The sequence below is a fragment of the Phacochoerus africanus genome, chromosome 10 (assembly GCF_016906955.1).
Source record: "Phacochoerus africanus isolate WHEZ1 chromosome 10, ROS_Pafr_v1, whole genome shotgun sequence".
Classification (NCBI taxonomy): domain Eukaryota; kingdom Metazoa; phylum Chordata; class Mammalia; order Artiodactyla; family Suidae; genus Phacochoerus; species Phacochoerus africanus.
Window position 1 is genome coordinate 4,425,882 of NC_062553.1, and position 25,008 is coordinate 4,450,889.

Here is a 25,008-nt window from a genome sequence, read left to right on the forward strand (position 1 = left end):
TAGGTTACAGATGCAGCTCGGATCCCACGTTGCTGTGGCTCTGGCATAGGCTGGTGGCTACAGCTCCGATTGGACCCCTAGCCTGGGAACCTCCATATGCTGTGGAAGCGGCCCAAGAAATAGCAAAAAAACAAAAACAAAAAAAACAAACAAAAACAAAAAAACAATTCCAGGGGCATTCATTCTTAAAACTATTTTAAAGTAAAACTTTAAAATATTTAGAAGGGAATATGGGAGAATATTTTTAGTGCTTCAAGATATGACGGAAGAATTTCCTAAAAAGCAAAAAGGGCAAATCATAAATGAAAAATTTGAAAAACTGGAGTTCCCGTTGTGGCAAAGTGGTTAACGAATCCGACTAGGAACCATGAGGTTGTGGGTTCGGTCCCTGCCCTTGCTCAGTGGGTTAACGATCCTGCGTTGCGGTGAGCTGTGGCGTAGGTCGCAGACGCGGCTCGGATCCCGCGTTGCTGTGGCTCTGGCGTAGGACGGTGGCTACGGCTCCGATTCGACCCCTAGTCTGGGAACCTCCATATGCCGCAGGAGCGGCCCAAGAAATAGCCAAAAAAAAAGACTAAATAAATAAATAAATAAATAAATAAATTTATTAAAAAAGAAAAATTTGAAAAACTGATGATATTAAAATTAAGATTTTATTCACCCAAAGGAACCCATAATAATACGAAAGGACAAGCCTCTCAGTGAAAGAAGATGTGTGCAAGACACATGTCCATCCAAACATGAGTATATAGAAAATATAAACAGGAGTTCCCGTGGTGGCTCAGCAGGAATGAACACAACTAGTATGCATGAGGACCCAGGTCCGATCCCTGGCCTTGCTCCGTGGGTTAAAGAGTCTGGTGTTACCATGAACTGTGGGCAACAGGGCTGCAGACGTGGCTTGGATCTTGTGCTGCTGTGGCTGTGGTGTGGGCTGGTGGCTGCAACTCTGATTCAACCCCTAGCCTGGGAACTCTCCTGTGCTGTGGGTACGGCCCTAAAAAGGCAAAAAGAAAAACAAAAACAAAAACCAAAAAAAACCCCAAACAAACCAAAAAAAAGATATAAACAATCCCTGAAAAATAATATGAAAAAGACAACCCATTAGAAAAAGGCGTTTGGAGTTCCCGTCGTGGCGCGGTGGTTAAGGAATCCAACTAGGAACCATGAGGTTGCGGGTTTGACCCTGGCCTTGCTCAGTGGGTTAAGGATCCGGCATTGCCGTGAGCTGTGGTGTAGGTCGCAGACGTGGCTCAGATTGGGTTGCTGTGGCTGTGGTGTAGGCTGGCGGCTACAGCTCTGATTCGACCCCTAGCTTGGGAACCTCCATATGCCGCTGGAGAAGCCCTAGAAAAGGCAAAAAGACCAAAAAGGAAAAAAAAAAAGAAGAAAGAAAAAAGAAAAATAAGTGTTTCATGAAAAGGCATGTCCATTGAGTGTGAATAGCCAGAAACACGGAGAGAGCTGCTATCAGAGAAATTCACCCTCTAGCGGCTCCGAAACACCACTTTACTCTCACCAAGACGGGCAATAACTCAGCATTCGGCCAATAGCATCCCTGGCACAGATGAGGAGGCACACCTCCAGGAGGTCTTGTGGGCTGTTGGCATGAACATTTTGGAAAACTCCTCGGCAGTTATGTTGCACAGTGGAGGATGTCCATGAAGCCCACGACCCCGCAACGCCTTTCCCACGATACACATTCAATCGCGGCTCTCAGCCTGGGGTGCCTCTGCTGGGCACTCTCTGGAGGCATCTTTGGTTGTCACATCTAGGTGGGAGGGGGCTCTTGGCATCCGGTGGGTGGAGGCCAGGGACAGCCCCCCCTTACAAAAAATCATCCCACCCAAATGTCAGTAGTTCTGCTGTTGAGAAACTGTGCTCTAGAAATCTCTTACCTATGTGATCAGAAGACACGAATGCCAGTGGCCATTGTCGCACTGTCCAAACAGAAAAAAAAAATCACCAGAATATCTATTCACAGTTCAGCCGCATGTACCAAAATGGACAGATTTTTAAAACTTAATGTCCCGCAAGAAGTAAATAGTATAATATATAAATATGCATATGTATTTATGATGCCAGCTATATGAAATCAGGAAAGAGATAAGCACATACTTGAGAAGAATCCTTACCAGTTGGGGAGAGGCTCATGGGACAGGAAAAATTCAAGTTGCAAGGTGGGTATGGTGATGTTTATTTATGATTATTATTGTTTTTCATTCCTTGACTGTAGTAAAACCTTGAAGTAACAAATCTTGTGATAACACAAGCTTCTACCTAGTATTATCCATTGCAGCCTGTCCTCGGCTCAGCCCCTGTCCTCAAAGGGGGCCGTCAACATTTCTCACTGTTTGAAGAACTAAGGTCACCTGGTGGTCTCTCAGGTCCTTCCAAGGCTGCACTGCATGTACACAGTATAATTTCACTGGGTTTTTGGTGTGCTTTTTCTTTTTTTAACTTTGATTTTTTACACAATTTTAAAGATTCACTCCACATATAGATATTGCAAAATATTGACTATATTCCTTGTGTCGTGCAATACACCCACGTAGCTGGTCCTGCACCCAATAGTTTGTACCCCCCTCCCCTCCCCCCTGGTAACCACCAGTTTGTTCTCTCCGTGAGTCTGCTTCTTTTTTGTGATAGTCGCTAGTTTGTTGTACTTTTTAGGTTTCACATACGGGTGATGCCACACAGTTTTAATCTTTCTCTGTCTGACTTATTTCCTTTAGCATAATGCCCTCCAAGTCTATTCATGTTGCTGCCAATGGCAAAATTTTGTTCTTTTTGGTGGCTGAATAATATTCCATTGTGTGTGTGTATTATATACATATAATACATAATATATACACATATAGTATAAATACAATGGCATATACATATCATCACTGGTTTTGTATGTGTGTGTCTTTTCCTCTTTCTTTTTTTGAGGCAGCATAGAAGGCAACTGACATTCTGGAAACCCTTCCACCGAGCTTTGGAGAATATACATGTTATACATATTATTGGGCACTCTTGCAATATTTCAGGCTGAAAATGTTTTAATAATATAAAACTTCTTTGCTTAAAAGTATTTTACAGGGTCATGTTTGCCAGCCAGACCACATTTTAATTCTTTGTACTGTGTATAAACTCTGCCTAACAACTGTCGGTGAAATCAGGCATTTTTTTTTTTTTTGTCTTTTTGCTATTTCTTTTGGCCGCTCCCGCGGCATATGGAGGTTCCCAGGCTAGGGGTCCAATCGGAGCTGCAACCTCTGGCCTACGCCAGAGCCACAGCAACGCGGAATCCAAGCCACATCTGCAACCTACACCACAGCTCACCGCAACGCCGGATCGTTAACCCACTGAGCAAGGGCAGGGACCGAACCCTCAACCTCATGGTTCCTAGTCGGATTCGTTAACCACTGCGCCACGACGGGAACTCCCGAAATCAGGCATTTTGATACTTGCAAGGAAATCTAGGAAGTTGTATGTACAGTCTAGGTGTCCTGGGGATTTTCTAACCACAGATGAGACTCATAAACTATATAAGGAAAGAGAAAGTGAGGAACGTGTACATATTTGACTATATAAAAAGTTTGGGGAGTTCCTGTCGTGGCTTAATGGTTAACAAACCCACTAACATCCATGAGGATGTGGGTTCGATCCTTGGCCTCACTCAGTGGGTTAAGGATCCTACGTTGTCATGAGCTGTGGCGTAGGTTGAAGACATGGCTCAGATCCCGAGGTTCTGTGGCTGTGGTGTAGCCTGGCGGCTGCTCTGATTCGACCCCTAGCCTGGGACCCTCCATATGCCATGGGTGTGGCCCCAAAAAGCAAGCAAGGAAGCAAGCCAACAAACAAAATAACCAAAAACCGGACAAAAGAAAAATCCCCAACTAAAAATGTCCAGAGCATGAACAGACAATCCTCAAAAGAGCACATCTAAAATTACATGTATATTCAAATTCTGCCACATTTCCCAATAGACAGAGAACTGCCAGCTAAAATAACAAGCTCAGATCACTTGATACCCATCAGAACGGCAACCATTCCAGCACGCTTGGCATCAGCATTGGCTATGACGGGAAAGACACTGAGGTTCAGAAGGGCGAGGTGTCCCAGGACCTTGGGAAGGTAACCTGTTCGCATCTACTAAAAGAAACACTTAAACCTTCACCCCAGCAGTTCCATGCCTGGGACTGCGTCTGTAGAATGATCGCGGGGACATGTGCCAGAGGACTTCCTGCCCACCGCTCTTAGCCGGCAAGGATGGAGAGGACGCCTAAGCCAGGGGAGGCTCTCAGCCTTTCAAAAGGATGCATCGCTTCCCTCCAGGTGCTGGCAGGGATTTTTACCAGGTGTGGATGACCGAAAAGAAGCAGATACATGGGATTAGGATGGATTCATTTCGTGAAACAATGACCCCCTAGGCCCCTGTGTGTGTGTGCATGTGTGTATGTGTGTATATACAATGTATACTCATGTCTACGGAGAAAAATACAAAACAAAGGAGGTTGCTCACACGGGCTACCTGGTGGGGATGTGATAGCAGAGTGAGGAGGGAGAAGCATCTGTAGTGAAAATATCACTCATAAACGGAGTCCATTCACGTAAATTGTTTGCATGTCTCTGCCCACAAAGGGGATGCGTGAAGGGCTGCTCGCCCGAGAGCTCATGGGAGCCACTCAGATTCAAGGTGTCTTTGGTTTTCTCTTCATATCTGCCTGTATTGTTTGCATCCTTTGCAAGGAGCATGCATTATTCGTAGAACCAGAAACAGCCCACAGAAAGCGGTTTTCATTAAAAGGTGGAAAGGAGAAGAGAAAGCCCGTCCTGGCACAGGGGTCTTGGGGCTGAGAGTTGCCCCCTGCCCTGACGTTGGTGGAGAACTTGGCACTCTGCCTGCCTGGCTCCATCCAGGCTGCTTCTGGAGGAAAGTCCCACAGGTCCCCTGAGCCATCCCCCTGCCCCAGGCAAGAGCCTCAGTAAGCTACCTTAATGGCCGCCATTGTCTTTTTGGAAATGTTTTCTCGAAAGCTTTTTTTTTCCCCATAGGTTATTTATTATTATTATTATTTTTAATAGTTATTTCCCCAATACAATTTTTTTCTACTGTACAGCATGGTGACCCAGTTACACATACATGTATACATTCTATTTTTGCACATTCTCATACTCCATCATAAGTGATTAAACATAGTTCCCTAGGCTACACAGCAGGATCTCATTGCTAATCCATTCCAAAGGCAATAGTTTGTATCTATTAACCCCAAGCTCTCCAGCCACCCCACTCCCTCCCCCTCCCCCTTGGCAACAGTGATTGGATTAGGAAGATGTGGTATATACACACAATGGAACACTACTCAGCCATTAAAAAGAAGGAAACCATGCCATTTGCAGCAACATGGATGGAATTGGAGACACTCATCCTGAGTGCAGTCAGTCAGAAAGAGAAAGACAAATACCATATGATATCACTTATATCTGGAATCTAATTTATGGCACAAATGATCCTTTCCACAGGAAAAAAAATCATGGACTTGGAGAATAGATTTGAAAGCTTTTTATTTTAAGAGAATTGTAGATTCATGTGTAGCTGTAAGAAAAGATACAAAGTAACACAATACACTCTTCCTCCAGTTTCCCCCAATGTTAACATCTTGGAAAACTACAGAAAAATATCACCCAAAGGACAATTAACTTTGATCCTAGCCATCCACCTTATTCAGATTTCCCTGGCTTTCCACGAACTCATGTGTGTTTAGTCCTATGCAGTTGTATCACATGTGTAGCTGCGTGTGCCCACCGGCCCAGTGAAGACATGGAAGAGCTCCAGACAAGGATCCCTCCTGCTAAACCTTCATAGCCACAGCCATCTCCTCACCCTCTCTCCAACTCCTGGCAACCACTGATCACTTCTCTATTTCTAGAATTTCGTCATTTTGATACAATTATATAAATGGAATCAGACAGCTGTTTTCTCTCAGCAGAGTTCCCATCAGCATCCTTTGGAGTTGGAAGTGAATTGATGGAGAGCATGGGGTCACAGAGACCTGGCTGTAGCTTCCGGATCTTTTTTTGTCAGAGGGACCTGGCCCCTCTGAGTCCCCACTGTCTCATCCAGAAAATGAGCATCGCATGCCTGCTCTGCAGGGATGGGAGGAGGCAAGATTTCTGCTATGGTTACTGGCACTATTCACCAACTGAGTAGTCTAACAGCTCCAACCCTGTTTTAGGTGCATCGAGATCAGAATTTATTTAAATAGACTAAGGAGCCTACGAAGTAGGTTCTGTTCTTCCCATTACTCAGAGGCAGGAACTGAGGTTCATGATGACCTTGGGATCAAAGGATTCACAGCCTAGACTGTCTGGCAGGTGTGGGGTGTGGCATCCTCTCTATTTGATGGAGGAGATCCAGGCTCAGAGAGGCCATGGGACTTGTCCCAGGGACACAGCTAATATGTGGCCAAGCCAGCGACAGAGCCTGGTGCTGCCTTGCCCTCCTTCCTGTCCCTCACGCACCTGGGGGATTTCTGCACCCCTCGCCTCAGGCGGACGCCTGGCGCTTTCCCTAAGCACCTCCCCTATAGCCCCAAAGTAGTTTCCTGCTACTTAGGAAACCACAGAGGGGCACAGTGGTGTCTGTCGCTGGGAGACCAGGCTGGCTGGTTTGAGTCCTGGCCCTGCAATTTACCAGCTGGGAACCTTAGGCAGATTATCGAACTTTTACTCTCTTCAGTTTCCCAGGATATGGTAGGGATTAACCTAGTTAATATATGTGAAGCTCAACCCAGTACGTGGTACAGAGCGAGTGCTCAGGAAATGTTAGCTTTTTTTTGTTTGTTTGTTTTGTCTTTTAGAGCCATACCCGCAGCATATGGAAGTGCCCAGGCTAGGGGTCAAATCAGAGCTGCAGCTGCCGGCTTACGCCACAGCCACAGCAATGCCAGGTCCGAGCCACTTCTGTGACCGAGACCAAGCTCAATGCCATGCCAGATCCTTAACCCACTGAACGGGCCAGGGATCGAACTCACGTCCTCATGGATACTAGTCAGGTTCATTACCACTGAGCCACAATGGGGACTCCAATAAAGCTTCGTTGTAATTAGCAATGTGTTTATTTACCCCCAGAGCCAGGCTTGCCAGGGTTTGAATTCCAGCTCTACCGGCTGTGTGATCTTGGGCAAGTTACCTAACCTCGCTCTTTCTCTCTAGGTCAGTGGTGCGGGTTAAATAAGTCAGTACTCAAAGGCAAGTTTGACCAATGCTTGCTCCTGTTATTACCCGCCCCCCCCCCACCCTGCCTAGGTCACCACTCAGAGGGCAGGTCATTTAAAGGGTCCTGACCAGTCTTTCTGGGACCATGGCTCACCCCGTCCTGGTTCTCACCCTCAACCTTCTTCATCCTTAACAATTCAGTGGTGTCTTGCCTCCATGTCACCCCAGTCTCCACCCAAATGCCCCTGCTGGTCAATCAGCTCCACCCACCAAGAGGTCATGCCTCTTTACCTTGAGTGCCCTCTAGGGGGCAGCAGGCTGAAATCCACCTCCTGGTCTTGAAGCCTCCTTGGTCCCTCAGCACAGGAGGTTCCCTAACTGGAATGCGTGCTTCCTCCAACGAGATCTAACCTCAGCTCAAGTGCTTCTTCCTCCAGGAAGCCCCTCCGGACTCCCTAAATGGCCCTAGGAGTTCCTTCCCCTGCACGCCTAGGGTCCCGGGCTTCCCCATGGTAATGGCCCACCTACACTTCTGCCTCAACTGGCCCATGAGCCCTTGAGGGCAGAGATGAGCAGTTTCCATAGCGTGATCCAGGGGTCCCTGCAGAGTACCAGCACCCAGTGGCTGCCTGTCGGTGGCTGCAGAATCCTCAGTGGAGCCGGTGGGGTCCACCTGCTCTTCCGCACATGCTCACTAGGCCACCTTTAGGGGTTAAAGGCCCTTCCCCAAGAACTCTCCATGGCCCCCTGTCAACTGGACGGTCAAGTCCAAACTTGGGGCCTCCACGCCGCTGCGCACTCTCCCTGGAACACTCTGTCTTCTTTGTCTTCTTCCAGGAGCTGATACTCAGCGCTAACTTCCTCAAGGAGGACGCTCTGACCCTCAGACCAAGCCAAGCTCATGTTACCTGCTCTCCCAGCATTTTCTCTTCTTCCTTAGGACTGATCACGAGGTAGTTGAATAATCACCTAATTTACAATAACATCCTGGAACCTGTACGTGTGAACTTATTTGGGAAAGGGGTCTTTGCAGATGTGATTAAGTGAAGGGTCTTGAGAGGAGCCCATACTGGGTTATCTGGGTGAGCCCTCCATAGAGTGGCCGGGGTGTGACAAGAGAGAGAAAGGACACAGACACAGAGGCGAAGGTCACGTGAAGATGGAGGTGGACACCAGGGCGACACGGCCACAAGCCAAGGAAAACCTGGAGCCACCAGCACCTGAGACAAGAAAGAACTTTCTCCTAGAGCTTCCAGAGGGAGCGCACCCCTGCCAACACCTTGATTTGGAGCTTCTGCCGTATAATACCAGGAGACAACACATTTTTGTGGTTTTTAAGCCTTCCGATTCATGGTCATTGACGAATACAGCCTCAGGAAACCAATACAGATTCATATATATTAACTCATTTACTGCCACCCCAAGGCTAGGAGGTTCTTACTGTCATAAACTCCACTTTACAGATGAGGAAACTGAGGAAAGTAGAAGTGCCGCTCCTTGCCGAAGGTCACCAGCTCGCACGTGGCAGCCCCAGGACCCAGTTAAGGCAGCCAGGCTCCTGCAGGGACAGGCACAAGGCCTCAACACTCTTACAAGTTCACAGCCATCATGGGCATGGGGGCTGCAGCTTCTCAGAGCAGCCTTTCTGATGAGAGCCTGTGTCTTCACGCTGAGCGAAAATGTATCTCCCCTGTGACATCCAGGCCTGGGTCGTGCCTGGTAAGTCCCATGTGCCGGGGAGGCCGCTTTGGAGAAGAAGGGCGGGCTCTTGGCCCCCGTGTTGCTGCTGGCTGGGTCTGGGCCCTGGGGCCCCCGATCCCTAATGAGGAGGAAGTGATGGTACCTGCCTTGTAAGCTTGTCCTAAGGGCGTGCGGAGAGCACACGGCAGCGGACGTGGATTCACTGCAAAGCTAAGGAGGGTAAAGCTGCAGGTGCCTCCAGCGCCTGGGAGGGCCTGAGCCATGGGTTCTGGTGGTCCAAGAGTTTTGACAATTTTGCAAAAGTGAGGTATTTTAGCCACAATTGGTCAAGCCCACTGCTAAGGCTGCCATGACGAAGGACCATAGACTGGGTGGCACAGGAATATTTTCTCACAATTCCAGAGGCCGCAAGTCCAAGATGAGGATCTGGGAGGCGGGGTTGGTTCCCCCAGAGGCCTCTTTCCTTAGCTGGCAGGGGCTGGCTCCCTGCTTTGTCCTTGCGTGGCCTTCCCGTCACGCATGTCTCTGTCCTAATCTGTTCTTATAAGGACACCAGTCATCGGCTTAGGAACCATCCTTAAGACCTCATTCACCTTAATGAGCTCATTACAGACTTTAAATACATTCACAGGTTGAGGTGCTGGGGGTTGGGACCCCAACACATCACTGTGTGCGTGTGTGTGTGTGTGTGTGTGTGTGTGTGGTGACAGTTCAGCCCCAAACACCCGCCATCTTTCTCCCTCTGATTTCCCCATCCTACTTCCTCCCGTGTTGGTAGGTGTTGGGGTGGCGGAAGGCATTTGGGGGTGCAGCTGAGGGGAAGCTGAGTGAAGGATGTCTGGGTGTGAGTTTACTGGGACACGTGTATATGGTCCTCAGCCCTGTGTAGGCCTCTCAGTGGCTTCCAGGTGTGCCCTCCCTGACACGGTGCCAACCCAGGGCCACTGGGTGCGAGGTATATGTATGGGTAGGGGAGGAATGAGGTTTAAAAGGTGATTCTTGCAAGTTCGAATTGTGGCTCAGCGGTACCGAACCCGAGCAGTATCCATGAGGATGTGGGTTCGATCCCCGGCTTTGCTAAGTGGGTTAAGGAGCTGGCATTTCTTGTGAGCTGTGGTGCAGGTCAAAGACGTGGCACCGATCCCGCTTTGCTGTGGCTGTGGCTGTGGTGGAGGCTGGCAGCTGCAGCTCAGATTCAACCCCTAGCCTGGGAACTTCCGTGTGCCGCAGGTGCAGCCCTAAGAAACAGAAACAAAAACAAAAGGTAAAGAGGTAAAAGAAAGTTCTTCCACGGGGAGACCTGGATTTACAGACCTTACAAGGCCATTTTGGAATCACCTAATCCAGGCCTCTCAGGCCTCAGCAGACACCGGAATCCCCCCCGCCCCGGGGCACTTAGTAAAATGCTGATTCCTGGGCCCTGCTGTTCTGAGGTTCCCCTCCTCGCTCCGTGGGTTTTGGAAGAGCTGGCCCGAGTCATCTTCTGGAAGATTTGTACAATTTGGCAAAGACTTGTTTGAATTTGTACCAACTGACTTTTATCCTGAAAACGTATAAAATTATGATGAGGAAACTGAAAAAAAAAAATAAAGCGATTTTTCAATCTTAGTGTTCATTTAATGAAAGGATGATAGAGGTTTTCCCAAATTTGACAGCGATCTAAAAAATATACATGACGACTGTTCATGAGTTATGAGGCCAAAAGAGTTTTATAATGAACACTTTAAAAAATCCGTTACCAATCCGGCGTTGCCGTGAGCTGTGGTGTAGGTCGCAGACGCGGCTCGGATCCCGCGTTGCTGTGGCTCTGGCGTAGGCCGGCGGCTACAGCTCCGATTCAACCCCTGGCCTGGGAACCTCCATATGCCGCGGGAGCGGCCCAAGAAATAGCAACAACAACAACAACAAAAAAGACAAAAAAGACAAAAAAAAAAATCTGTTACCAGAAGAGTACACTGAATTGCGTATTCTCTCCATAGAAAAAATATTGCAAAATTACTGCCCTATGAAGGGACAGTCCATAAGGATGAAAAAGTCAAAAAATTGTAGAGAACGATCTTATAAAGGGGGATATCACATAATTTAAAAACTATTATTGGGAGTTCCCGTCGTGGCGCAGTGGTTAACGAATCCGACTAGGAACCCTGAGGTTGCGGGTTCGATCCCTGCCCTTGCTCAGTGGGTTAAGGGTCCAGCGTTGCCGTGAGCTGTGGTGTAGGTCGCAGATGCGGCTCGGATCCCGCGTTGCTGTGGCTCTGGCGTAGGCCGGAGGCTACAGCTCCGATTCAACCCCTAGCCTGGGAACCTCCATATGCCGTGGGAGCGGCCCAAGAAATAGCAAAAAGACAAAAAAAAAAAAACTATTATTTTTCTGGATTTTGTAATGTTTGCGATATCTGAGAACTTGAAACATTTAAACATTTGTTATGATTTTTTAAACTATTCTAAATAAATATTTACTTTGGCACCGAATTTTGCTTTGTTTGTTTGTTTTTGCTTTTTAAAGCCGCACCCGAGGCATATGGAGGTTCCCAGGCTAGGGGTCCAACTGGAGCTGCAGCCGCCGGCCTATGCCAGAGCCACAGCAACATCAAATCCAAGCTGTGTCTGCAACCTACACCACAGCTCATGGCAACGCCGGATCCTTAACCCACTGAGCAAGGGCAGGGACCGAACCCGCAACCTCATGGTTCCTACAGATTCGTTTCTGCTGCACTACAACGGGAACTCCTGGTGCCTAATTTTATACTGTAACTTATTTTACTTTTTTTTATTTTTTGTCTTTTCTTGAGCCGCTCCTGCGGTGTATGGAGGTTCCCAGGCTAGGGGTCCAACTGGAGCTGCAGCCGCCGGCCTACGCCAGAGCCACAGCAACATCAAATCCAAGCTGTGTCTGCAACCTACACCACAGCTCTTGGCAACGCCGGATCCTTAACCCACTGAGCAAGGGCAGGGACCGAACCCGCAACCTCATGGTTCCTACAGATTCGTTTCTGCTGCACTACAACGGGAACTCCTGGTACCTAATTTTATATTGTAATTTAAATATTTCTTTTTTTTCTTAAAGAGAACCTCCCAAATTGTGGAAGCTCCAGGTCCTATGAAACCTAGTCTACCACCGCTACTTACTGCTCAAAATCCACTCTCCCCTTTTCCTCACCAACGGAACCCTGAATGTGTTTCAGGCGACAATGAACCCCTCTTAATTTTTAAAAAACTTCAGAGTTCCCTCTGTGGCACAGTGGGTTAAGAATTTGACCGCAGTGGCTTGTGTCGCTGCAGAGGTGCGTATTTGATCCCTGGCCCGGCACAGTGGGTTAAAGGATCTGGTGTTGCCACAGCCCTATGTAGCAGCTGTGGCTTGGCTTCAGCCCTGACCTGACCCAAGAACTTCCATGTGCTGTGGGTTCAGCCATAAAAACAAAAAAATATTTTCCATGAAGCCAGGGGTGGCCATGTGACACTGACCTGGTCCAAGAATAGGGGTCCCTGGGAGGAGTTTCCAAGAAAGTGGTTAAAGGGAACAAACCCAATCAAGGTATGCCTTTTGCCTTTCCTTTTCTTCTTGACTGGAATAGTGGTGAGATGCTGGGGGAATAGCAGCCATCTTGCCCCCATGAGGATGAAGAAGAAAATTATATGCTGGAGAAGGACTGAAAGAGGATAAGATAAGGGCTGGCCTACCTTGGGCTTTGTTGTTGAGTGAGAAAAAATGGCTAATTTGGTTAAGCCAACTGTATGGTTGGCATTTAGATTGCCCAATACAGTCTCTAACAATGTATCAATGTACTCCAAGCTGAGTGGCTTAAACAAGAGAAATGTATTGTTTCTCAGTTCTGGAAGCTAGAAGTCTGGGGTCAGGGTATCAGCATGGCCATGCACCCTCTGAAGGTGTCAGGGAATGACCTGTTTCAAGGCTCTCTTCTAGCTTCTGGGGTTTGCTGGCAATCTTTGGCATTCATTGGTTTATTGATACATCTCTCTGCTTTCTGCCTTCATGTACACAGCCATTCTCCTTGTGTGTGTCTGTTGAAATCTCCCCTATTTATAATGACACCAGTTGGACGGTCTTAAGGCCCACCCCCCTTTAGTACAAGCTCATCTTACCTAGTTAATCCGCAATGACCCTATTTCCAAAAGCAGTCACATTCTGACATCCCGGGAGTTAGAACCTCAAGGTTGGATTGTCTTGGAACGCGATTCAGCCATCGCAGTGGGGCCCATCCCTGATGCCTCCTCTCTCCTGCCCCTGTCCAAGCCTTGAGCAAGTCTTGCCAGTTTGATTGCTTGACCCTCTCTGAAGCTCCTGTTCCTTGTCACCAAAGCCACACCCACCTGCTTCTTTGATCTACACTGTCCACCATCCACAGGCCATCAACGCATCTGTCACTGAGAGTCTCAGATCTGTCCACAGATTTTCCAGTTCTCCCCCTCTACCTGGAACACGTGAGGTCTGCACTCCCCACCCGGATTCAAGTCAGGTGTGGTCCTGCAACTTGCTTTGGCCAAGGAACCAGGAAGGAAAGTGACATGTCTCTTCCAAGTGGAAACTTGAAAAGTCAGGGCAGTTTGCCATCTTTCATTCCAACTGTCCAAAATATTGTGGGTACATGGTTTAAGACAGAGCCTCCATCCACTTGGGCTCCTGATTCACCAGAGCAAGCAGAGCCCCCTACTGGCCCATGTGGGAGCAAGAAACAAGATGGTGAGATTCCAGTTTCTTTGTTACTGGGGCTAAACTTAGTTTATCCTGACTTGTACATTTTAAATACATAAATCTGACAGTGGTCCTACAGAGCACCTCCTCTGGGGAGGTTATCTCAGGATACACTCCAAATTCTTTCCCATAGCCAACAAAATCTTACATCTGCTGGCCTCTGCCCACCTCCCCATTTTCATCTTTCCCCACTCTCCCACTCATCTCTCTGTGGCCTGGAGACACCCACTCTTTTTTAGACTCTTAAATATGCCACATTTTCCTCCAATCAGGATGGTTACCTGTTAAGTGGATGCTCTTTCTTCATTTCTCTTTGCTAGAATGTGAAATTCAGGAAGCAGCTTGTTGGCTTTCTGTTTTTTTTTTTTTTTTTCACTGTGGTATCTCTAGATCTTAATGGTTACCTGGTACATAGAATGTATACCTGGTACAATATTTGAGAAACGACAAGTGAACCCATTTACAAAACAGAACAGACTTGTGTTGCCAAGGGGAATGGGGGAGGGAGTGGGATGGACTGGGAGTTTGGGCTTGGCAGACGCAAACTATTATATTTAGAATAGATAAGCAATGAGATCCTACTGCACAGCACAGGCAACTACATCCAATCCCTTGGGATAAACCAGGATAGAAGATATAAGAAAAGGAGTGTATATATGTATTTGACTGGGTCATTTTGCTGTGCAGCAGAAATCGGCCCAGTAAGGTAAATCAACTACACTTTAACTTTAAAAATGCATAAATAAATATTTGTGAAACAAAACTGTATGAATGACTCTTTGCTAAATTGTAGGCTTCCTTCAAGCCCCAGCTGGACATCGCATTGTTCATTCTACCACTGTTTGGGGATGCTGTTTTGCCTGGTGGTGAAAGATACTGGCTCAAGAGTAAGACCCCTGGCTCTGCCATTTGTGGGCTGTGTCACCAACATTTTCCATTAATCTCTACAAAGGGGGAAAACGGTACGTATGGTGGTTGTGCCTTCCAGCCCATGGATGGCCCAGAATGGCCACAGCCCCAGGTTATATGCATACGCCCATCAAACTGGGTGTGAGCCTTCCTGGGGTCCTTAGCTCCAGGTGGAGCCGAAAGCCCCTCCCGGGGGGAGCCTCGATCCAGCGGACCGTCGGCCGGCTAGGCTGGAGGAGCCCGGCCGTTGAATCCCAGCCCATCCCTGGCACCGGCCACGAGGCCCACTGCGCACGCTCAGGCCTCTTCGGAAAAACTCTGCTCTCGGCAGCAGAACCGCTCCCGGCATTTGCCCCGGGCGGAGGCGGGGCAAGTACCGGGCCCTCCCCACTGACTGGCAGGAGGACGGGCCAACCAGAGGGGCGCCCTGGGTGAGGGGCGGGGCCGCTCTGCGAGCCGGGCGCCGGGCGGCCCAAGGAGCTGCAGCCGGGAGTGTGCGGCACGCGCCGGCCAGCTTCCCGGAGCAGGATCACCGGCGTCGCTGCACCTCGACCCCCGCCCCGCCGAGCCGCGTGCGCGCCAGCCCGTCTTCCTCATTTGCTTCTTACGATTTTTTTTTTTTTTGCATGCATCCTTTTTCCGTTCCGTTTTGTCCTTTTTAAGGCGGGGGCGGCGGCAGCGGCAGCGTAAGCTCGGGGCGGGGAGGGGGCGGCCGGAGGATGCGGCGCGGGGCTGCGCTCGCTACGCCCGCTGCTGCTGCCCGGCTCGGGCCTGAGCACCGAGCAGGTGGGTACAGGTGCGCCGGGGGCGGGAGACGCGCGCTGGCCAAAGGGGACCCGCGGACCCCGCGACCGATGGGCTGACCCAGTGGTAATGGACGCAGTGACCGGTGCTGCCCCGCCCCATCGCCCACCTTCCCCTCCCCTCCTCCAGCCTTCGCGCCCCCTTTTGATTCCGCTGCCACTCTCGCATCTCACCTCCTAGGTTCCCCACCCTTCCATTCCCATCCCCCACTCCCCTCCAAATCCCCCTTCAACGTCTCCCAGCCGGAGGACTCTGCGTCGCCTCCCCACACAGGCCCCCTCCTTTTCCCGCCCCCAGCCCTCCTCTCTTCCTCACGCCACCCCCGTTCCCACTCCTCTCCCCATTCTGCCCCCAAACTAAGGAGGGGGAGGGGAACCCACCGGGTGCCTCCTGGGAGTGGCGCGGGGGGGCGTGGCTGGCCGGTTCCCTCCGTGTCCCACCCACTGAGTAGGTAGGTCTGGATCCCCTGATCTCCGCCGGCCGGCCGAGGTGGCACGGAGGATGGAGCCTGGGCCGCGCCTTGGCGGCAGGGGGCCAGGAGGGCGAGGCCACCCCGCCGGCACCCCCACCCCACGCACAGCACACGCTGCCTCAGCCCCTGCCACGCACCCCCCCCCCCACGCTGCTCCGCCCACGTGGGCGCTGGGGAGGAGGCTGGAGAAATGGGAAGAAAGGCTGGTACCCACCCTCCTGCCTGGCCGGCGCGCCCTGGGCGCACTGGGCCTTGGGAGATGGTGCACTGGGATTGGCTCTCTCCAGGGCCAGGCACCTTGCAGGACGCTGTGCGTTCAGGCCAGCCGCCTCTGGCCTGCAGCGCCTTTGCCCCTGGCCCCCTCGCTCCATCACTCCACCCTCTTTGCTCCTGAGGATCTGGCCTCGTCATCCCTCATAGAGGCTGCTTCTCAGGCTGGAATCCTTCTCCTAAAAGCACCCCCATCGTACACACACCACCTCCCCTCCCCACCCAACACTACTCTGCCCTTCTCCTGATGTCCTGGCTGGCCTGGGTTCTCTGCTAGCCTCTGCCCAGCTTTTTAAGCTTCAGAGATACTGTATCTAACCGCAGGTCCTCCTCCGCCGCCCCCACCCCTTCCATGCACACTCACAGGCACGCTGTCCTTGGCCTTTGCTCGTGCTGTTCCCTCTCCGGGAACGCCCCTCCTTCAACTGGACGGCTCCTTCTAGAACAAGCTTCCCTGTATGGCAGAGCTGGACACACTGCTGTCCCATCTGGTGGCCTCTGCCCCCCAGACCAGACTGAGAGGTCTGAGGGTGGGGGCAAGGGGCAGCCTCAGGCCCAGAGTAAATATCAGGCCTAAGGATCCCTCCCCCCAACTCAGGGTGACCCGCTGGGGTGGAGTGAGGCCATGCAAGGACCTGGCTTCTCTTCCACGGCTTCAGGCAGGTGGGTGGATCTTCTGTGAGCCCCCATGTGCCATGTGTGAGGGGGAGGGGCAGCACCGCCCCCCGCCCCGGGAGGGGGGGTTGCTGGCCCACAGGGCATTTGCCTCTCTCAGCAAAGTTTCGTTTTATATAACTTGATGGAGGCCTATGGGTGGTTGCACAGTGTTTGTTGTTGAGACTCCCCCGTGTGATCAGTAATGGTGAACCTTTCCACTCAGAGTCTGGGCTACCGCTTGCCTTGAATCTGTCACAGCGAGAAGTCCCTCAAAGGGTCGGAGTGCAGGTCCAACAGATGAGTTCATTGCCATTTCCTCCTTCATCAGCCACCCGCGCTTCCCTCTCGCCTGTGACCTCTCAGGTTCCTCAATCCTGGCTTCTCCCCAATCCCGGCTTCCCTGGCCCAGCTTTCCTTGCCACATTGTCTCAGCCACATGTGCCATCTCTGTGTCCTCAGACTCGTCTTCAGGCTTAGCTTTTCCCCACATGCTGTGTCTCACCCGGAAATGTCCCCCTCCCCCGTCTGTCTGGAGAACTCCTATGCATACAGTAAGGCCCGGCTCTTATGCTGCGTCTTTGTGGTGTTCCCGGACTCTGCCAAACAGATTGTGGGTCCTCTCATGTCTCAGAACTTTACATCTTTACATTGTGCCACACTTGGGTCATTTTTCCTTAAGCAGACCTGCCCACTGGAGACCAGGGGCTCAGTGAGAGGCAGCCTGTCTTTGGGGGGGCTCCGTCTCCCTGGGGAGGCTGTCACACAGGCCCCCATCCTGCCAGCGCTGTAAGAGAGACACGTACAGAGGGGGAGAGCACGACGGCTCCGCTCTCCCTGACCCGGAGGCAGGATGGAACCTGCTCTCCTAGCACACAGAGCTAGGTGGGGCTGGCAGAGGAGGGGCAGGAGGAAGCATTTCTGGGGGAGCTGTAAACCAGCAGCAATCACCCCAGTGCACTGTGGCTGTTTACCTCCAATAGCACAGGACCCGTCTCTCTGCAGGCCCTGGAGCCAGACCGCCGGGGTTCCCGTGGGGCCCTGCCCCTCACTCAGCTGTGATTGGGCAAGCAGGAAGCATTTGGGCTTTCTAACTGAAACGGGGGGCCTCCTCGGAGAGACTGGGGTGATTGCAGTGTATCTTGATTCTTCTCTGTCGGCCCCCTCCCTTGAAGTGGTTGGGCCAACCTGCAGGGCTTCTGAAGCTCTGCTCACCTGTGTCCTGTTCCCTTTGGCTGTGTGGTCTTGGGCAAGAGGATTAACCTCTCTGAACCTCCATCTCCTGTTCATCGGAGGGCAGTGGTCTCTCCTTGGCTGAGTCGGTGTGGGCCTCCGAAGTGCGGTCTCTGGGCATTAGAGTCACTTGAATAAGTAGCTGTGACAATGATGGAGTGTGAGATAAGTGATCTAAGAAAATAACTCCTTTAGCTTTGTCATGGAGCAAACGCCCCAGTTAGGGGCCCTCTTTGTCCTTCCCACACTGAGACCATCAGGCCAATTAGCTAAATATTCAATACTCAATAAGTGGCAATGAGAGAAGACGGGGGCAGCTGCCATGTTGGCTGATTCCAGTTGTGCAGACTTGTGTGAGCAGGTGCCGAGAGCTCAGGGCAGGAATCCTGAGCTCAGAGTCCCCTGGTCCCAGAGCAGTTCCTCTGAGACTCCTTTCCTGCTCAGTGTCGGTGGGCAGCGCTTATAGGAATTTCCACCCAATTCTTAGGAAAACTCTTAATGGAACTAACAGTTAAAAGCAGTGGCCACCGTCGAGGTGCGGCGAGCTGTGAGGGGACAGGGCCAGGTCAGAGGCACTGCGTTGACGACCAGCTCAGACCCTGCTGGCTGTGTGCCTTTGGGCAAGTCACTTGACCTCTCTGTGCCCGTTCCTCTTCCAGTGATGTTCCCAGAAGGAAAAGAGCTCTCCATCGCGGCTTAAACTCCCACTCCTGCGGTGAACTATCTGATTTCAACTGCACAGCGCCGGTCGGGGTGAGGCTTTCTGGGAACAGCTGACAAGCAGGGCTCTGACTGGAGGTGGAGGCGGAGGTGGAACTAACCAGCCAGAGTCACTCGCTGGGAGCTTAGGTGTTGCTCCAGGAAGCACGCCGATGCCTGTAATACAAAGGCAACCTTCTTCGAGGGCTGCTGGAAGAAGCTTTCAATCAGAGGAGCCTTCTCGGAGCTTTTTATAGAAACAGTTTCCCTTAAAGCTGGTAGTAGCTACTGGAATTGCTGTAGCCTGAGGCTCAGAAAAAGACCCCAAGGCTGGCCAGCAGTGGGACCCTGGATGGTCATTCTAGCCCTGAATGCCTCCGGAAAATGTTTTCTCTGCTTATGCCATTCCAAAGCCAGATGGACAGCCAGCGACTCTGGGTCAGCAGGGAGGGGCAGGGAGAAGGAAGGGGTCCCTGGGGGCCTCTTGCTGTGAAGGGCAGGGGTCAGAAGCCCCTCCTGTAGGGTTAGTACTTGCAGAATAGCCAAGGAGGTAATTAGCACGCTGGTTGGAAATCAACCCAAAAGCAGCAGAGGGAGTTCCCGTCGTGGCGCAGTGGTTAACGAATCTGACTGGGAACCATGAGGTCGCAGGTTCGGTCCCTGCCCTTGCTCAGTGGGTTGACGATCCGGTGTTGCCGTGAGCAGTGGTGTAGGTTGCAGATGTGGCTTGGATTCTGCATTGCTTTGGCTCTGGCGTAGGCCAGAGGTTGCAGCTCCGATTGGACCCCTAGCCTGGGAACCTCCATATGCCATGGGAGTGGCCCAAGAAATGGCAAAAAGACCAAAAAAAAAGCAGCAGAGAGGGGACCACCTCCTGCTGAGAGGGATGGAGGGGCCTGCTCCACAGTGGGGCCAGGGGTTCTGCTCTTGTCTTTGGTGATTGTATTTATTTCCAGAACCGCAGCAAGGATTCCTGTACCGCTCCTTGGTCTACAGAAATGAACTGAGATAAATGCTGTTTTTCTTAAGTGTAACAGTTAATGTTGGGCGAGCCCTTCCCAAGTGCCAGGGTATGTGCAAGCGACTGCTCATCAGCCCGCAGCTCGATTTGATAAAGTTTTATTGGCACCCAGCCACGCCCATCTGCGTACCTCTTGTCGATGGCCGCTTCTGCCCTGTACTGGCAGAGCTGGGCAACTGGGGCAGATGCCAGGAAAGCCAGAGACATTTACCACTAGGCCCTGTGCAGAAGCTTGCCATCCCCTGGCCTGTGCTCTCTCTCTGGTTTAAGTTCATTCAGTCCTGGACACAACCCCCAGAAAGAGGTGCCCTGCAGTTCCTGCTCTACAGGTGGGCACAGGGAGGCTCTGAAGCCCCCAGGGTCACAAAACTGGGACGTGGGGGAGCAGGGATTTGAACCCAAGCAGCTCATGTTACTACTTTTTTCGAGGGGGGCAGGAATTTATATTTTTATTAGCTTCTCTTGAATCTTACCATGTTCAGAGAATGTGGGCTCCATAGTTAGTACCTCTTTCTAAAAAACTTGTTGGCCGTTTCTTAATGTCTTACACCTCATCAATTCTTAAAATATCTTTGTTTTATATATACAATATTTAAGATTTAATAGTAGTTAACATCTTAACCTTTTTTAAGGGTGTAGTTCAGTGGTCACTTTTTAAATAGTCACTTTTTTTTTAAAGTACATTCATTCAGGAGTTCCTGTCGTGGCTCAGTGGTTATTAAACCTGGCCAGCATCCATGAGGACGGGGGTTCGATCCCTGGCCTTGCTCAGTGGGTTAAAGATCCGGTGTTGCTGTGAGCTGTGGTGCGGGTTGCAGATGTGGCTTGGATCCTGCGTTACTGTGGCTGTGGTGTAGGCTGGCAGCTACAGCTCCAATTCGACCTCTAGCCTGGGACCCTCCCTGTGCCTTGGGTATGGATCTAAAAAGACAAAAAAAAAAAAAAAAGTACATTCACACTCTCGTGCAACCATCATTACCATCCATCTCCGGACCTCTTCCGTCATCCCAAACTGGCAGCCCACATTCTAAATCACGACCCCATGCTGCCTTGTGGGGTTTTGTGGAAAAAAGCAAACACCAGAGGCATTATAATTTAGCGCCAGAGGCTCCGATGGCAGCCTTGGGTTTGAACTGGCCTGCACCCTTTGAGCTCTTCGCAGCTCAGTGTCCTCATTTGTGAAATGGGAATAACCCCACCCCCGTCCCCGTAGACCACAGGGCTATGAGGGTGAAATAAAGGACAGAGGCCTGGGAGTTCCCGTTGTGGCTCCGTGGGTTAAGAACCTAGCTGGTATCCATAAGGGTTTGGTCCCTGGCCTTGCTCGGGGGGCGGGGGGGGTGGTCTGGCATCGTTGCAATTTGCTCTGTAGGTCACAGATATATGGCTTGAATCTGGTCTTGCTGTGGCTGTGGTGTAGGCCAGCAGCTGCAGCTCCGATTTGATCCCTAGCCTGGGAACCTTCCATGTGCCACAGGTGGGGCCCTAAAAAGAAAAAAAAAGAAGGGAGACCCAGTGTCGGGCAGTGGATAGTAGCTATGATGCTGTCCCCTGGAACAGCCACACCTTAATCGGGGATTGGGTCAGTCTGTCCTCTCTATGTGGCTTGGGGTGGCCCCTTGATCCTTTCCAGGTCCTAGAATCATCCTCGGGACCTGTCATGCACCCCCAAACCCCAAGTGGACCTCAGTGGGCCCATGAGCTGTGTGGACACAGGTTTCCTGCTGTCTTTTCTCCCCAGACTTGGCCAAAGGACCACTTTGGGGAATGAAAGGAGGTTCTGTTGCGACCTTCCCGGAACTGCCAAGCGCTGCCCATTGTGGCAGTAACACCCACGTGTGTGCCAGGGCAGGGGACGCGCTGGCTCGTCCTGCTGGCCCCCGAGCCTCCAGCTCTGAGGCGTTTTGATTCAGGAGCCCTGGACTAGCCCCTCGTCCCTTCCTGGGGCCTGGAGCAGGTGGGACGCATCCCTGAGGGGTGTCCTGCTTCCTTTGGAGGACAGGAAAACCCGGAGGATTCCAGGCATTGATGGTGGAGGCCAGAGTGATCTGGTAAAGGGACTTTCCTGTGTCTTTTAACCTGGCGACATCTGTGTTTTCTCTCTCCAAAAGTGCTTCGGGAGGCTGGTCACTCCTGTCTGCTCTCCCAGACAAGGGGTTTTATTTAACAGGCTCCTGGCTCTTCTACTGAAATAGTTCCTTTTTTCCTCCCTTTCTCCCCCCTTTTTACTGAACTGAAGTTCCCACAACATGAGAATAACCATTTTAAAGAATATAACTTAGTATGTTCACAGTGTTGTATAGCCAACACCTCTTAGTTTTAAAATGCTTTCATCACCCCCAGGGAAAACGCTCTCCCTGTGAGACAGTCAAGTCCCCCCCACCCCAGCCCTGGGCACCACCCGCCTGCCTTCCATCTCTGTGATTTCCCGATTCTGGAATTTCATGTAAGGGACTCCTATAATATGAGGCCATTTGTGTCTGGCTTCTTTCACTCGGCATCATGTCCTCAAGGTTCATCCAGATCACAGCAGGTGGCAGTACTTCATCCCTTTTTAAGGCTGAATAATATTCCATTGTAAGGCTGGACCACATTTTGTCATCCATTCATTTGTTGATGGACACTTGGGTGGTTTCTGCCGTGTGGCTCTTGTGCATAGAGTTTGAAGCACGGCTCAAAGTGCTTCTCGGCTGCCTGGGTTCTGTTTGGGGGTTTCCACTCTGTCCGTCCACTGCCCACCAAGGTATCGGTTCAGCCACTCATCAGATAGTTGTGGATGTGCCCTCCAGGCCAGGCGCTGGGCTGGCCACTTCTGGCCTTGACATGCCCTTGATATCTGGAGAATCATTTGCTGGTTTCTCATTTTCCATGCCAGAACGTGGAAAGGCAGCAGGGCTGACACGGGGCCAGCCCAGTGGCCCAGAGAGGCAGCTGGCACAGCACAGGCAGCTCAGGCGCCTTTCTTTTGGTTCCTGGTAGGTGCTGGATGCTTTGCGTTTGTACCTGCTGCCCGGCTCATTATTCATCTGCCCTCACCAGAACTGGCTTCTGCTCACCCTTCATATCTTTGCTTCAATTTCCCCTCTTTGGAGAGGTCTTCCCTGCCCTTCCCAGGGAGATGTCCAGCTCACCCCTCCTCTGCTTTTTTTTTTTTTTTTTTGCTTTTTAGGGCCACACCCGAGGCATATGGAAATTTCCAGGCTAGGGGATGAATTTGAGCTACAGCTGCTGGCCTACCCCACAGCCACGGCAATGCAGGATCCAAGCCGTGTCTGTGACCTAACCACCCCTCATGGCAACACCAGATCCTTAACCCACTGAGCGAGGCCAGGGGTTGAACCTGCGTTCTCATGGATACTCATTGGATTCATTTATGCTGCGCCACAACAGAAACTCCTTTCTTTTTTCTTTTCTCACCTGCAGCATATGGAAGTTCCCAGGTTAGGGGTCGAATTGGAGCTACAGCTGCTGGCCTACACCACAGCCACAGCAACGCAGGATCTGAGCCGTGTCTGCGACCTACACCACAGCTCACGGCAGTGCTCGATCCTTTAACCCACTGAATGAGGCCAGAGATCAAACCCGTGTCCTCATGGATACTAGTCAGGCTCCTCATGGATACTAGTCAGCCACAGTGGGAACTCCCGCCCCTCCACTGTTATTCTCCCCTTTGGCATCTGGTTTCTTCTGAAAGCATCATGATCTGAAAGGAGTTTTGTTTCCCCCTCTGTGATTGTTCCCGCCGTGCTCCTAAGCTAGATTAAAAGCACCACGAAGGCAGGAACCTCGTCTGGCATGTTTTCTTCCGTCTCCCCACACAGGGTGCCGGCAGGCAGCAGGTCTCCCTACACAGTTATATAGCTGTTGCTTGGAGTCAGATGCGACTTAATTTCCTAACTCCACTCTGCTAGCTCTGTGATCTGGAGCACGTTACTTCATCTTTGCAAGCTTCACTCTTTTTCTTCGGTCCAGTATGGAGAAAGTTCAGTGTCTCCAGCTTCTGGGCTTGGTGCGCGCGAATGTCCCAAGTGACTGCGTAGGGAGTTCCCATTGTGGCTTAGTGGTAAAGAACCTGACGGTATCCATGAGGATGTGGGTTTGATCTCTGGCCTGGCTCAGCGGGTTAAGGATCCAGTGTTGCTGTGGTGTGGGCTGTAGACACAGCTCTGATCTGGTGTTGCTGTGGCTGTGGTTGGCAGCAGCAGCTCTGATTGCACCCCTAGCCCAGGAACTTCCATGTGCCACAGTTGTAGCCATAAAAAGGAAAAAAGAAAAGAAAAGAAATTACTGTGCTGGAGTTCCCATCGTGGCTCAGTGGTTAACGAATCCGACTAGGAACCATGAGGTTGCGGGTTCGATCCCTGGCCTTGCTCAGTGGGTTAAGGATCCGGTGTTGCTGTGAGCTGTGGTGTAGGTTGCAGACGTGGCTCAGATCCCACTTTGCTGTGGCTCTGGTGTAGGCCAGTAGCTACAGCTCCGATTGGACCCCTAGCTCTGGAACCTCCATATGCTGTGAGAGCGGCCCAAGAAATGGCAAAAAAGACCAAAAAAAAAAAAAAAAAAAAAAGAAAGAAATTACTGTGTAGACAGCCCAGAGCACGGCAGGGCACAGTAGGTGTTTGGGCGCTGGTGGTGATTGCGGAGGTCATGATTATAGTGATTGCGAATGAGTCTCCTAGCTCATCTGCTCACTTGTCCCAAGGGAGCCAGAGGACTCCTGGAGCCGACCTGTCCACTCTGGTGGCCCCTCAGGGCTCGAGCATTGAGATGTGGCTCCTGTGAACTGACACGGGCTGGAGAGTGAAAAATTTGCACTGGATTTTGAAGACTTTGTAGGACAAAGGGTGAAAAAGATCTCAGTAATAACTTTAACATGGATGATGTGTTGAAACAAAACTTTTGGGTATATTGGGTTAAATGCAATGAATTATTAAATTAGTTTCACTTTTTTTCTTTATTTTTGTTTTTTACTTTTTCCATTTTTTTTCTTTGTTTTTACTTGTTCTTTTTTTAATGTGGCTAGTAGAGAATTTAAAATTGCACGTGGGGTTCACATTGTATTTTGGGGGGACAGTGCTGCCAAACTCTAAGTGCCTCAAGGGCAGGGACCAGGCCCAGAGGATGGTGGCTCTGCCTTCTGTGGAGTGTCCTGGCCACAGTGGCAGCAGCACCCTGAGCTGTGTGTGGTTATTTCTGACCTTCACCCTGCCTCTAAGAGCTAGGCACACTCAACTTCCTCCATACTGAGCATCCTGAACTGAAAAGTTACAGTTTTTCTGTGCTTCGGTTTCCTCCTCTGTAAACTGGACGCTCCGTCTGATG

General features: G+C 50.9%; 2 protein-coding genes across 2 annotated transcripts in view; one reads left to right on the top strand and one right to left on the bottom strand.

The window, feature by feature from the left end:
- LOC125138144 (uncharacterized) overlaps nt 1-25,008 on the bottom strand; it is a 130,278-nt gene that overhangs the window by 42,946 nt on the left and 62,324 nt on the right. The window contains exon 3 of the mRNA XM_047799405.1: nt 19,817-19,862. Within this exon, the coding sequence (XP_047655361.1) occupies nt 19,817-19,862 (46 nt within the window). The remainder of the gene's footprint in view (nt 1-19,816; nt 19,863-25,008) is intronic.
- The window catches only part of JAKMIP1 (janus kinase and microtubule interacting protein 1), a 141,793-nt gene continuing 131,796 nt past the window's right edge, over nt 15,012-25,008 (top strand). Inside the window, exon 1 of the mRNA XM_047798564.1 lies at nt 15,012-15,319. The gene's annotated coding sequence lies outside the window, so the exon portion shown is untranslated. The remainder of the gene's footprint in view (nt 15,320-25,008) is intronic.